This window comes from Mesoplodon mirus (genome assembly GCF_964341445.2).
Source record: "Mesoplodon mirus genome assembly, chromosome: 2".
Classification (NCBI taxonomy): domain Eukaryota; kingdom Metazoa; phylum Chordata; class Mammalia; order Artiodactyla; family Ziphiidae; genus Mesoplodon; species Mesoplodon mirus.
Window position 1 is genome coordinate 203,164,966 of NC_138977.1, and position 14,864 is coordinate 203,179,829.

Consider the following 14,864-nt stretch of genomic DNA (forward strand, 5'->3'; position numbering starts at 1 on the left):
TGAGCTAGGGCAGTTGGTATGGAAAGAAGGAAAGATATTCAAGGAATATTCTGGAGATACAGTGAGTAAGGTTTGCCTGGAATAGGCTAGGAGAAAAGAAAAAGAGAAAAGAGGAGTAAAATATGGCTGGTGTCAGGCGTGTTCAGGGCAATTAGTTAAAGGGAAGGTTGCCATAGCAGTAGGTATGGCAAAACAAGTATTTGGTGGGTAAAGATATTGGAATAGTCCCTAACTTTAATAAGGAGACTAAATTTAAGATATACACATAGGGTTTCCCTGGTGGCGCAGTGGTTGAGAGTCTGCCTGCCGATGCAGGGGACACGGGTTCGTGCCCCAGTCCGGGAAGATCCCACATGCCGCGGAGCGGCTGGGCCCGTGAGCCATGGCCGCTGAGCCTGTGTGTCCGGAGCCTGTGCTCTGCAACGGGGGAGGCCACAACAGTGAGAGGCCCGCGCGCCGCAAAAAAAAAAAAAAAGAGAAAAAGATATACACATAGATAAAAATGGGCAAAGTGATATAATCTTGGGATTTGCTTTGGGATTTGGAAGGTGGCAAGCTGAGTGATGGGGATTCATTATATGCTGTTCTATACTTTTCTGAGTTTATGAAAGTATATATAATAAGAGGTTAGAAAAGAAAGATTTATCCACATAGAGAGTGAGCCAAGCTGAAGTTCTCTGGACCAGCTCTACTCAAATTCCTTTGTGATAGAAAGACCAGGATTCATCTAATCGTTACTTTTGTGTAATTGCATAATCATTGTCCATTGTACTGAGAACAGTGTTTTAAATCAAGATCAGTCAGAAGGAGACATAAAATCTACAGAGGCTTTACAGGCTGAGGTAGACCAAGTGCTTGGGGGTAACTAGGAGCTGAGGAAAGGAAATTTAGCCAGGCAGATGGAACATGGTATCTGTTAGCAATCCAAGCAGATTTGGGGACTCAGAGAAGTTTAGAAGGGCAGGATATTATTTCAGAGGGGAAAATAGTGACAAGGAGTCTGGGTGCAGATATTCTGGGGAGATTCAATAGGCAGACAACATCAGTGAGTACTGAAAAGAGGCAGCAAGTCCTCTGTTTCAAGTTTGGGCTCAAAAACAGAACTGGAATATCCAGCAAGGAACTAAAGAATTCAGCCTACTCATTAGTGCCCACTGCAGTAGTACTATACTTTATTATTTGGAGAGGGTGTTAACATGTAGTGCAGATTCTCAGCTCCTCTTCCCTCCACTTAATTTAGTAGGCCTCAAGAATCTGCATGTTTAACAGGCATCTCAGTGTTTCTGATAGAGATATTTTTCAGATCACATTTTGACAAGATGTCTAGACTGTGTGTCCTGGCCAGTGTACCAACACAGAGGGAGTGGGGGAAATATTGTGGCTAGAGCCAGAGTAAAAGGTGAAGCCTTGTACATGGGGAACATAGCAGGAAGCAGCTGAGTTAACTGGATTCAAGAGTGGAGGCAGGTGGTAATCATTTTGTAGTATGTAAGTATATTAAATCAACATGTTGTACACCTCACACTTGCACAGTGTTATGTCAGTTATATCTCAGTAAAGCTGGAAATAAACAGTGAAGGCAGAATGAGACAAACTTCATGGTAGAGGCTTAGAATTGCTTTGAGTTCCAACTGATTAGTAATAAGCGGTTTCTAAAAACAATTTACTTTGGGTGCTGTTTGCAGCTGGAGAATTTGGTGAAACATAGGGGCAGAAAAATTAACAAGATAATGCCATTTATAAGAGATATATCTAGTAGAAGAGCAATAGCAACATCCCCAAATGTGGCCATTCTAGGTATATTAAAATCACATCACAATAAACTGGGAGTCCCTGCTGGTGCTATGAAAAAGTTGTGGGTAGTTCTAACATTACTTTTAATGTTAATATGCCATGACCCTATCACATACGTGAAGATAAATGACAACAGACTACCTCAACAGTTGTTTCATAGTGCTCTTAAGGTAATGTCTTGAGGTAATGTCAAGGAATGAAGGGAGAAGTTTAAGGAATCATTGAAGTGTTGCTTAAAGCAATAGGCATAACTGAATTGTAAGGATATTTATGATGAAAGATTAGTCTTTTGTACAATTACATAGACTAGAGTTTTTCTTTTGAGCAGGGTCCTCAAGCTGACCTCAAGTGAGAGGCACAAAGGCACGGGCTTTCTGGTGAGTGAGAAATTGTCTGAAAAGGTCTTTTTATCTTCATCACTTAGATTAAAAGCAGCATCAGCCACAGCATCAGAGGAAGATGTAATTTGATACAATTAAATGAGGTAAATGTGAAAGGGCTTTCTAGTCCATAAGAATATAGTGGTGGTAATACTTTTACAACAAAACTCTAGTTCAAAATAATTCACACAGACTTCCAAGGTTTATTGAATAGACATTCCACCCCTATTCCATTTTACTATTTAAATGTGTATTTATTCATGTCTGCTCTGTGCATGTTTTTGGTCTTGGTTTTTTCTTTAAAAGACTAATGTTTAGTTAAATTGACTTTTTTAGTGTACAGGTCTCAGAATTCATGTAACCACCACCACTATCAGGATACACAACAGTTCCATCATCCCCCAAAAAACTACCTTGTACTATCTCCCCATCTTCCTAACTCCTGGGAACTGTGATCTGTTCTCCCTCACTTTAGTTTTATCTTTTTGAGAAAGTCATTTAATGGAATCATACAATATATAATCTTTTCATACTGACTTCTTTCTCTCAGCATAATGCCTTTTAGATGATTCATCCAAGTTGTTGCATGTATCAGTAGTTCATTCCTTTTTATTGCTTGGTAGTATTCAATTGTATGGATTGTACCACATTTTGTTTATCCATCTGTTGAAGGACATTTGGGTTGTTTCTGCTTTTGGGTGATTAAAAATAGAGCTGCTATAAGCACTTGTGTTTAGGTTTTGTGAGAACATAAATTTTCATTTCTTTGGGGTAAATACCCAGGAGGGGAATTGCTGGGTCATATGGTTAGTGTTGTTTAACTTTATAAGAAGCTGCCAAACTATTTTCCAGAGTGGTCGTAACATTTCGCATTACCACAGCAGTGTATGAGAGTTCTAGTTCTGCATCCTTGCCAGCACTTCGGATTGTTAGTATTTTTTATTTTAGCCATTCCAGTAGGTATATAGTAGTATCTTATCGTGGTTTTAATTTTCATTTCCCTGATGAATACCTCAGTTCTTGATGACTTTATCTATTGGGCTCAAACACAAAAGCTAGTCATCCTAAGAAGAATCAGAAGAATGGTCATTAGAGTGATGTAACCTTCTGTGAAACATTCTATGAAAAACTTTTGTAACGTTAGCATTCTATGAAAGACTTTTTGTAAATATTTTAGAAAGGAGTTTGTGCTAATGAATGTTCATGGCTTTTCAATGAAGTGAGGGGTACTTTGAAACCTAGATACAAAGTTTCAAGTAAGCCCTGTGACAGTGAGAATGAGAGAGTGACTTAAGTGTTTTTTTCTGGTGGCATTTGGTCTTATGTAGAGCACTTGTGGCTTTTAAACTGAGGAGATAGGCAAATGAAAAAGAAAAATATCTGATTACCTGATAGTTTTGTTTTGTTGGCACCGCGCAGCATGCAGGATCTTAGTTCCCCAACCAGGGATCGAACCTGCGCCCCCTGGAGTGGAAGCGTGGAGTCTTAACCACTGGACTACCAGGGAAGTCCCCACCTATAGTTTTTAGAAGCAAAGCAAAATAAGTGAGAAACACTCATGGTCATCATGATCATTATCAACATTTACTGATCTCCTATTCTTGGTATAATTTTGAAAAACTTGCTTATTCAGGGAAATAATTTAGATAGAGGAAAGGAGGGCATTCCCTTGAGTAATATATTTGTTTGGTCCCCTTCTACTTCTCCCTTCTTCATAAATCATCCCAAGCAGAAGGTTGTATTATAAGAAGCAAACCAGATGATTGCTAATTAAATGTTTAGTGTTTTAGTTGGTTATTAGCTTAAGGTCAAATTTGTTTAATGAGTAAATGTGGAAGAGTTACTTTTTTTTTTTTTAACACTTTCAACATACAGTTAATGATCATTGGTATGTCATTCCCATTTTATGAAGGTGGAATGTAATTTCTTTATTTTTAATAACGATAGAGGTTTATAATTATTGAATCTTTGTTTTGATGTCATTAGGTGTGTCAGTACTTTTCTTTGATACCAAGTCCTCAGTTAGGAAATAGCCTCCTGATTAGAACTTGTTTCCCTGGGAAAATATAGTCCACTTAGAAGCAGTTTCCAGGAATATATTGGTGCAGAAATAGACAGTCAAGTAGTGACTCATGTGTAGCATTCAGTGTAATTTAGAAAAGATGACTTAAGTAGAGGAATATTGATGCATCTGTTTTTCAAATTGCAATTAATTATAGTGACAGCTTTTAAGATCTACTTCATTCTCTCTTGGAATCTTGCCTAACTTTACAAATTTTATGCGATTTAGGTTAGAAACGGACAATTTAAAAGTTAGTCAAATAGGGCTTCCCTGGTGGCACAGTGGTTGAGAGTCTGCCTGCCGATGCAGGGGACACGGGTTCGTGCCCCGGTTTGGGACACGGGTTCGTGCCCCGGTTTGTGGCCCGGTCTGGGAAGATCCCACATGCCGTGGAGCGGCTAGGCCCGTGAGCCATGGCTGCTGAGCCTGCGCCTCCTGAGCCTGTGCTCTGCAACGGGAGAGGCCACAACAGTGAGAGAGGCCCGCATACCGCAAAAAAAAAAAAAAAAAAAAGTCAAATAAATTAATCGAAAAGAATCCTGCCTTATCAAATCATGCTTCTAAAGGTTTTTCACACCCTCCAATCTTATCCAGTTGTGATGTTTTGAAAATAAGGATGATTGTTTTAGCTTTTATCAGAGTTTGAGAATAGAAACTCCTTTTATGCAGGTATGTATCATCTTTGACTATACAGTAGTCCACTGGATATAGTCCCTCTACTTGACGTATACCTACTGCATCAATAAACTGTGTGATCCTAGATATGTTTGTATGTGGTCATGTTAAAAAGTGTTGCTTAAGTATTCTTAAATGTGTTTTATCAATATCTTATGGAAAAATACTCATAATCTTTTGAAAGCATTCATATTAAAAAGAATTAGAAATGATGTTTATCTCATTTGGAACTCTTTCTTTTTCAATGTATCATTAAAGTGTAGGTACAGTATATAAGAATTCATACCATAGGATCAACTGAGACTTTGGTTTAAATATATTACAAATTATACACGGAAGCCTGCATAAGATACTACATTTTTTTTCCCCAAAGAAGCTTCTTTAAATGGTTCTGGTAAGTGTAGGAATGTTCTGGTAATTATCTTTTTAATTAAAATAAGAAATCTTTGTTTAAAGTGGCATTCTTTTTTTTACGGCCTGTTACAGTCTCTGTAACAATCATTTCTTAAATCTGAACATTTTATTTCCAGGAATCCATTTATATAAAGCTATGTTCAGACTTAATTAAGGAACAATTCTTACAAAGCTTGTAAATAGCCAGGAAAAAAGGGACCAAAGATAAAACTGACATTCACCTTTAACAAAATGATTGTTACAAGTTATGTAATAAGCTATAAAAATACAATAAATCTCTTTTTATAAGAGTTCATATTTTTTGGTCCTTGTTTTCAAGGGTATTTAAGGAGAATATCAAAGCTCTGGAAAGTGACATCTGTTTTGATGAATGGACTAGTGATAACTTCTTTTGTCTCTAACTGACAGTACCAAGTTTTACGTGTCTTCTTGGTGTGCTTTCTTTGAAATACCTTCTAATCAGTTAAGATTGGGATGTAAATTTTATATTGTGCTATAGTGAAAACAAGACCTAGTTCTCATCTCACTTATACTGATTTCTAGAAGTTAGAAAACTTTGGGCAAGTTGCTTAACCTCCAAGTCTCATTTTCCTCATCTGGAAAGCAACGATAAGAATTTTCTTCCTACTTCAAAGAGCTGTTGTGAGGACTAGGTGAAATTATAAATAGTGAAAATATTTTGGAAGTTATATATAGGACTGTGAGCATCCAAGCTACATTTCTTTGTCTCTCTAACCCTGTGTTATGGTAGCAGTAGTAATAATAAAATAACAACAATAATGGCAGAAAACACTCATAGCTTAGTATGTACAGTGTAGGATTCTAGGCACTCAACATATATTAACTCATTTGATCCTCTCACCTTATTAGATATGTATTGTTATTATCCCTGATTTACAGACATGGAAACTGAGGCACAGAGAGGTTAAGTTACTTCCTTAAGGTCATACAGTTGGAGGGACTTCCCTGGTGGTCCAGTGGTTAAGACTCCACGCTCCCAGAGCAGGGGGCCTGGGTTGGATCCCTGGTCAGGGAACTAGATCCTGCATGCCACAACTAAGACCCGGTGCAGCCAAATAAATAATTAATTAATTAATTAAAAAAATCATACAGTTGAAGAAATATGGATGAAGAGGGGAATGGGTGGTATCAATCTTTTTTCAAATCTATAAAAAAATTGAGAAAAGCATTCATGTACCCCTCACCTGGATTGGCCAAGTGTTAACATTTTGCCATATTTATTTTTTTCCTCTCTGTATAGCTCTACTTTCCTTTCCTTTCTGAATCATTTGAAAGTTGTAGACATCATGATATTTCACCTCTACTAAAGCATGTATTTCCTAAGAACACGGGCATTGTCTTTCATAACCACAATGCAAGATCCCACTCAGGAGATTTAACATTTTAAAGTGATAAAGTGATAACATTTTATTATTCAATATATAGTTCATATTCAGATTTCCCCAATTGTTCCAGTAGTGTCCTTTATAGCCTCCTTTTTTAAAATTCATGATCCAATCACATGTTACACATAGTTATGTCTCTTTAGTCTCTTTTAATTTACAATAGTTCCTTAGTCTTTTTATTCTTGAAATTGAAGTTTTTGAAGAGTCCAGGCAAGTTTTACAGAATGTCTCTCATTTGGATTTGTCTGATTGTTGTCCATGGTTAGATTCAGGTTAAAAAATTTGGCAGGAATATATGTTGTGTTTCTCAGTGCATTACATCAGAAAGTACACGATGTTATTTTGTTCCTTTATCGGTGATGCTAAGTTTGGTCATTTTATTAAGGCTGTATTCACCAGATTTCTCCACTGTAGAGGTATTTGGAAATAATAAGTGCTCAGTGGAGTGAAACTTGGAAACTGTGTAAATAACTTGTTCCCAACATTGTTTCTCCCAATAGTTTTGGCATCCACTGATGATTGTTCTGTAGAAGTTGTAAAATCAGCCCATTTATTTTTAGGCAGTTCTAAGTGTTTGTTTTTTTTTTTCTTCTTGACTTTGAAATGGTGACTGTTTCCTATTTTGGGAAGATAATATGTAAACTTTGTCATTTTAATTTTATTTTTTATAAATTTATTTGTTTATTTATTTAATTTTTGGCTGAGTTGGGTCTTCGTTGCTGTTCTTGGGCTTTCTCTAGTTGCAGTGAGTGGGGGCTACTCTTCGTTGCGGTGTGTGGGCTTCTCATTGCGGTGGCTTCTCTTGTTGCGGAGCACGGGCTCTAGGTGTGCGGGCTTCAGTACTTGCAGCACACGGGCTCAGTAGTTGTGGCTCACGGGCTCTAGAGCACAGGCTCAGTAGTTGTGGCATATAGGCTTAGTTGTTCCGCGGCATGTGGGATCTTCCTGGGACAGGGCTCGAACCCGTGTCTCCTGCATTGGCAGGCGGATTCTTAACCACTGCACCACCAGGGAAGTCCCTTTATTTTTGTTTTTGAACTTAGCCTAATTAAAATGTACTTTTCACATTCTAATTTTTTTTTTTTTTTTTTTTTTTTTTGTGGTACGCGGGCCTCTCACTGTTGTGGCCTCTCCCGTTGCGGAGCACAGGCTCCGGAGGCTCAGGCTCAGCGGCCATGGCTCACGGGCCCAGCTGCTCCGTGGCATGTAGGATCTTCCCGGACCAGGGCATGAACCCGTGTCCCCTGCATCGGCAGGCAGACTCTCAACCACTGCGCCACCAGGGAAGCCCTACATTCTAATTTATAGGTTATATGCTTTATAATTTTTATCTTCGGTGGAAAACATTGCTAAAGCTGCTTAAATAATTGGGTTTAGTTTTTAAAGGCTTGTGGTACTAAAAGCTGCAACAGAAGTTCCTGGAGGGCTTGTGTTTTCCATTCCATAGGCCTGGGGTGGAGCCTGAAAATCTGCATTTCTAACTAGTTTCCAGATGATGCCGCTGGTTCTGGGATCACACTTTGAGACTCACTGTGGCTTCTCTAGGCCTTTCAAGGCAATTTGCTCATAATTGTTTGGGCTTTTTTTTTTTCCTACTTGTTTGCTTTATCTGGTAGACGTGAGAGTAGTGTGGTTATAGTATAGTGGAATAAGTTGAAGTTTGTATTAGTTGATTTTGATAAATGTTGGAAAAATTGTGGGAATTGGCTAAATTACTGAATAGGATCTCATTAATCTGACTAATTCAAAATTGTGTTGTAATGAAAATGGCTGTAGGCTGTTTTAAAACTTACTGTGGCATTTATATTTTTGGAATTTTCTTTACTTCACTTAAACACTGATCCCTTAGTTTTGACCGAATGAGATGTCCATTATGGTCATTTTGGGCTTTCAGGATTTAAGTGATCCCTGCATACATTTCACCAACTTGGTTCTGTTAGGTCTGTGCAATTAGTAAAGCAAGTGGCACATTTGTTACGTCATAGAGATATTTTTGCTTTTATGGAATTTGGCCAGATTGTCTTCCTCCCTTGCTTCTCCTATTAGAAATGCTATAAACATCAGAAAGAAAAGGATGACCTTACTATTTGTTTAACTCACAGCCTTGAAGCAGCTCTTTACTTCCGAATAAAAAGTTTAATTTCACGCCTTGACTAGTGCTTGTACATGCAGGCAGATATTTATTTTATGTAGCTAAACTGATCTGCTTTTTTTTTTTTTTTTTTTTTTTTTGCGGTACGCGGGCCTCTCACTGTTGTGGCCTCCCCCGTTGCGGAGCACAGGCTCCGGATGCGCAGGCCCAGCGGCCATGGCTCACGGGCCCAGCCGCTCCGCGGCATATGGGATCCTCCCAGACCGGGGCACGAACCCGTATCCCCTGCATTGGCAGGCGGACTCTCAACCACTGCGCCACCAGGGAGGCCCTAAACTGATCTGCTTTTGCAAATTACTTGCCAGTCAACAGAGCTATAATTTCTTATGAGTAGTTGGTGGTAAATTATAGTTCTTATGAGTAAGTTTTGTGCGTGTGTGTTTTCAATATGTACTTATGAAGCAGGAGTGGGAATCAGTCAACAAACTTTGACCAGACTAGGATTTGACTAGTAGCTTTTTTCAAGGCTCAGGTATTGGGACTCCCCTGGTGGCTCAGTGGTTGAGAATCCGCCTGCCAATGCAGGGGACATGGGTTCGAGCTCTGGTCCGGGAAGATCCCACATGCAGCGGAGCAACTAAGCCCTTGCACCACCACTACTGAGCCTGCGCTCTAGAGCCCGTGAGCCACAACTACTGAGCCCAAGTGCTACAACTACTGAGCCTGCATGCCTAGAGCCCGTGCTCCACAACAAGAGAAGCCACCGCAATGAGAAGCCCACGCACCGCAACGAAGAGTAGCCCCTGTTCACTGCAACTAGAGAAAGCCCGCGCACAGCAACGAAGACCCAACACAGCCAAAAATAAATAAATAAAATAAATAAATAAATAAATAAGCCTCAGGGATTGATGAATTTGGACTAACAATTCCAATTAATTATGTAAACCAGTAAGAAAGAGTGAGATCTTGTTTTCAATTGATGTGAAAATGTACCCAGAACCTAGAAAGAATGATGCCTGGTGGAAAGGATTAAAGAAGAGATTCTCTTTCTTATTGAGAAATAGAATATATTGTAGTTAAAATTTGAGTTTTGAAATTGGAGGGCACTATTTTTTTATTTTTTATTTTTGGCTGCATTGGGTCTTCATTGCTGCGCGCGGGCTTTCTCTAGTTGCAGCGAGCGAGGGCTACTCTCTGTTGCGGTGCGCCTGCTTCTCATTGCGGTGGCTTCTCTTGTTGCCTAGCATGGGCTCTAGGCGTGTGGGCTTCACTAGATGCGGCGCACGGGCGTAGTTGCTCGACGGCATGTGGGATCATCCTGGACCAGGCCTCAAACCTGTGTCCCCTGCATTGGCAGGCAGATTCTTAACCACTGCGCCACCAGGGAAACCCTGGAGGGCACTATTGGGCTGAATTTTTAATTGCTTAATTGAAACTATGAAGTTTAAAAAATTTTTATTTTAAAGTGAGACTGACTTTTATTGAATTTGGATTAAGAGAAAATGCGATGAATCAGAAGGAGACAAAGTTCTACTTCCTTAATAAGTGGGTCAGTTATTTGCTTTAACTGAGATGTCACTAAATTTGTGTGGGCTTTGAGTCTAGAGGGGTCATCTAACTCAAAGCTTCATAAACTTTTTTGTTCATGGACCTCACTGAAAATCTTTTGTATGTCATGAGATACTCTCCCCAGACATGCACATGAGTATACCTTTTGTACATGATTTCAAGAGGTTCAGAGATCCTTGAATCCTATCCATGGGTCCCGATCTAGCCTTATTTTAATGTTGTTACATAATGTATTTTAATTTAAAATTTGTTGTTGATAATTACCATTTCAACATAACTAGTTGTGACTTTAATAAGGGTATGACTGTCAGGTCTGAGCTTCATCATAAAATGGCATTTTGAGAAGCTAATGAAATATTATGTTATTTGGTAGTATCAGGAAAAAGGGTACAGACTTGACTGGTGGGTATCAAACATCCTACTGGAATGTTCTGTTCTTAATTTTCTCATCCCCCTAGCCACCCAGGCAAGCAGCCACAATTTATCCCTACCTGTGATGATAGAATTTTACTTGTCAGGAAGATATGGATAGATACACTTAATACTTTATTTGCTATCCTACTGATATTTCCATGCTGTTTCTACTTTTATCGGTTTTATTATTTATTTATTTTTTTTGCAGTGCGTGGGCCTCTCACTGTTGTGGCCTCTCCCGTTGTGGAGCACAGGCTCCGGACGCGCAGGCTCAGCAGCCATGGCTCACGGGCCCAGCCGCTCCGCGGCATGTGGGATCTTCCCGGACAGGGGCACGAACCCGTGTCCCCTGCATCGGCAAGCAGATTCTCAACCACTGCGCCACCAGGGAAGCCCTCAGTTTTATTAAAGAAAGAGTATGACCAAGCAAATGCCCAGCAATGTCAATTTACCCTAGTAAGTGCACCTTACATCTAGGAGATTTGGAATACACTCTTTTCTATCACGGTGAGCCTTAAACACTGTCAGCATGTTCAGTTATTTATACTCTTCAGCTCTGGGAGGGCTGGGAAACATCGTTTTCCCTTTTTTTCATCCACTTAAGGTATCAACACTGGGAATCTGTCCACCTACTTAGCTCATTCAAGAAACAGTGGTTTGCGGTCATTTTAGATCAGTAGTAGTACACTTTGGGTAAAAGGCCTTGTTTGAATCATAGACTATGACTTCTTCCTTTTAAAAATGAGCGAAGGCCTCGCCTCCGCCCCAGGCTCATGCGAGCCGCGTGTTTCCTGTGTCTCTCAGTCCGGGTTTGAAGACTCCAGTGTCCTCCAGTTTTTCATGGAAGAGATGTCAGGAGGAAGTGTGGTGAGCTCAGCAGTACCAGTGGCTGCGACCTGCACCACTTCATTCAAGGGCACGAGCCCCAGCTCCAAGTTCGTGAAGCTGAACGTGGGCAGAGCCCTGTACTACACCACCATGCAGACGCTGACCAAGCAGGACACTATGCTGAAGGCTGTGTTCAGCAGGTGCATAGAGATGCTCATGGACAGTGAAGGCTGGATCCTCACTGACCCGTGTGGGAAGCTCTATGGTACGATACTCAATTACCTTTGTGACGGGGCGGTCCCCTTGCCCGAGAGCTGCCGGGAGATTGAGGAGCTGCAGGCAGAAGCCAAGTACTACCTGGTCCAGGGCCTGGTGGAAGAGTTCCAGGCAACCCTGCAAAACAAAGATACTTATGAGCCTTTCTGCAGAGTTCCTGCTATCACCTCATCCAAGGAAGAACAGAAACTTATAGTGACTTCAAATAAGCCAGCCGTGAAGTTGCCCTACAACAGAAGTAACAACAAATACTCGTATACCAGCAATTCTGACGACAATATGTTGAAGAACATTGAACTGTTTGATAAGCTGTCTCTGTGCTTTGATGGAAGGGTCCTGTTCATAAAGGATGTCATTGGGGATGAAATCTGCTGCTGGTCCTTCTACAGCCAGGGCTGCAAGATCGCTGAATTCTGCTGTACCTCTATCGTCTACGCCACGGAGAAGAAACAGACCAAGATGGAGTTCCCTGAAGCCCGGATCTATGAGGGGAGCCTGAATATTTTGCTGTATGAGGCCCAGGATGGCCGGGGACCTGACAGCGTGCTCCTGGAGGCCACAGGTGGGGTGGTCGGTTGCTCCCACCACCTGGACAAGGACGAGGAGTGGGAGCGGATCTACATTGCCCAGATCTGTTGAAGGGGCAGGCCTGTTGTCCCTTCGGCTGATCTGTGGTCCGGTGCTTGTTGGGACCCCGCAGGGTCTGACCAAGGGCAAAGCTGCCCCTTCCCCTGCCCTCCTTGTTGACCCACTCCATCCTGGGAAGGCCGCCTGGCCTGCTCACAGGCATAGTACACAAACCACTGCCCGGGGGTCTCCATTCCTTCCTCCTCGGCCTTCTGCCCCGTTAAGCGGGGCTTACTGCCCCCAGAGGATGCCCTGCCCTTTGCTTAGAAGAAATTAAACACGGCCCCAGACTCTGTTCTGGCATCCAGACAGGACCACCGCTCACACCAGCAGCCTCAGGATGGCTCGCCTGCTGTCAATGTAGCTGTCACCTGGAAATCCCTTCCTGTCTCTGCTTCTAATTCTTCCACAGTGTGGAGTGGCCTTCGGCGAGTAGACCGAGAGGACATGCAGATCCCTTTGGGTCCAGTCAGTGTGTGTGTTCATGTTAGTTTAAGGGACGTGTGCGACTATGGATGAGGATGTGTGCCCATGGGGCCTGGGTGGCCCGCGCTGGATCCCTGCTGTCTGCACGGCACTTGTGTGGGACGGACGTTCTCGGTTACCTACCTCCCTGTCTCCTCTGCATCCATGACGCACAGGGGGAGTGGTGACGAATGTGGGTGGTTGAGACTAGGCTGGTAGAGTAGTTCCAAGGAGATTCGGTTGTGTGTTAAGGTATGGATGGGCTTTATTTTTTTATATAAATTTATTTTATTCAGTTTTGGCTGTTTTGGGTCTTCATTGCCGTGTGCGGGCTTTCTCTAGTTGCGGTGAGTAGGGGCTGCTCTTCGTTGTGGTGTGCAGGCTTCTTACTGCGGTGGCTTCTCTTGTTGTGGAGCACAGGCTCTAGGCGTGCGGGCTTCAGTAGCTGTGGCATGCAGGCTCAGTAGTTGTGGCTCGCAGCTCTAGAGCACAGGCTTAGTAGTTGTGGCGCACGTGCTTCATTGCTCCGCGGCATGTGGGATCTTCCCAGACCAGGACTTGAACCCGTGTGCCCTGCATTGGCAGGCGGATTCTTTTTTTTTTTTTTTGCGGTATGTGGGCCTCTCACCATCGTGGCCTCTCCCGTTGCGGAGCACAGGCTCCGGACGCGCAGGCCCAACGGCCATGGCTCACGGGCCCAGCCGCTCCGCGGCATGCGGGATCCTCCCAGACCGGGGCACGAATCCGCGTCCCCTGCATCGGCAGGTGGACTCTCAACCACTGCGCCACCAGGGAAGCCCGGCAGGCGGATTCTTAACCACTGCGCCACCAGGGAAGCCCAGGATGGGTTTTGTCTGCTCTTCGAGGGAAACGTTACTGTTTTATGCCAAAAGTATTAATACAGGCAGCCTTTGATACAGTGTGTTCCAAAAAAACGAGTTTATATTTTGAAATGGTTTTTACAGCTCAGACTTTGTACATCCTGCCCTACTTGTGACAGTTGTATGCCTTTATTTTGTATCCAGCAACAAAGCCTACAATAAAACTTTAAAACAATCATGACCGAATCTAAAACTCATGTATCAGGTAGATGCTTTTTAAACTGTTGTGTGGGAAACTTTCATATTAGGCCATTTGGATTTTATTAAGTGCTAAGGATGGGAGGGAGGGGGCTTAAATAATGTTTTGTAAATATTTTATACAGTTTAAGTTTTAAACACCAACCCTGCTGTTTGGGTTGAACTTTTTTAGAAAATTAAAGTGAATGTCAGTTTTGATGTTTTCTGTAGGAATGGAAAAGCCATCATGTAAGTTCTGTTTTTTAAATGTTTACGTGAAGAGTAACTTTGTGGAACAGTCTGATTAGCTGGGGCTTCTACACCTTATGACCAGACGTTTCTGGCTGTCTCTCTACTTTCACATTTCCTCCAACTTTGCACTTGTAGTTTGTAGTCTTTGCTTCCCTGGGATATGAACAAGTTCTTGAAACATTCCATGGTGAGTGATAACTGTTAGTTGCATACAGCCATGAGCTGACAATGACAAAGTGTTGGCTGGTCCAAGCTCTGTTATCAGACATATTTTACAAGGAACTGATTTCTTATGTGAGCACTAAGGGCAAACAAAAGTCAATATTTGTATTTAAGAACCATCCAAGTAAAACACTGGCCTAAGATTTAGTAAAGAGTAAAGTTTTATTACACTGTAATAGCTTACAATGGAAAAAGCAGAACAGCTTTGGGTCCCCCGTAATGAGGTTTTCTTCAAATAAGTCATCTGATTGCGGTGACTGGGGGCCTCTGCCCACGATGGTTCCGGGCCTCGCCTCTCCATTGTCCTCCTGCAGTGGCTTAGTGGAGCAG

The 14,864-nt window shown here is 41.9% G+C and overlaps 2 protein-coding genes across 12 annotated transcripts in view; both read left to right on the plus strand.

The window, feature by feature from the left end:
• The window catches only part of BTRC (beta-transducin repeat containing E3 ubiquitin protein ligase), a 185,571-nt gene that overhangs the window by 13,939 nt on the left and 156,768 nt on the right, over positions 1-14,864 (plus strand). Inside the window, exon 1 of one of the 11 annotated variants that reach the window (XM_082611576.1) lies at positions 2,261-2,278. The exons of the other annotated variants lie outside the window; for them this stretch is intronic. The gene's annotated coding sequence lies outside the window, so the exon portion shown is untranslated. Of the gene's footprint in view, positions 1-2,260; positions 2,279-14,864 lie in introns of those variants that run through there. 11 annotated transcript variants of the gene reach the window in all.
• On the plus strand, positions 11,522-12,549 carry LOC309793949 (BTB/POZ domain-containing adapter for CUL3-mediated RhoA degradation protein 3-like; the record flags this gene model as incomplete). Its single annotated transcript, XM_082604854.1, has 1 exon — positions 11,522-12,549. The coding sequence occupies exon 1, from the start codon at positions 11,548-11,550 to the stop codon at positions 12,547-12,549; it is 1,002 nt and encodes a 333-aa protein (XP_082460980.1). The 5' UTR covers positions 11,522-11,547.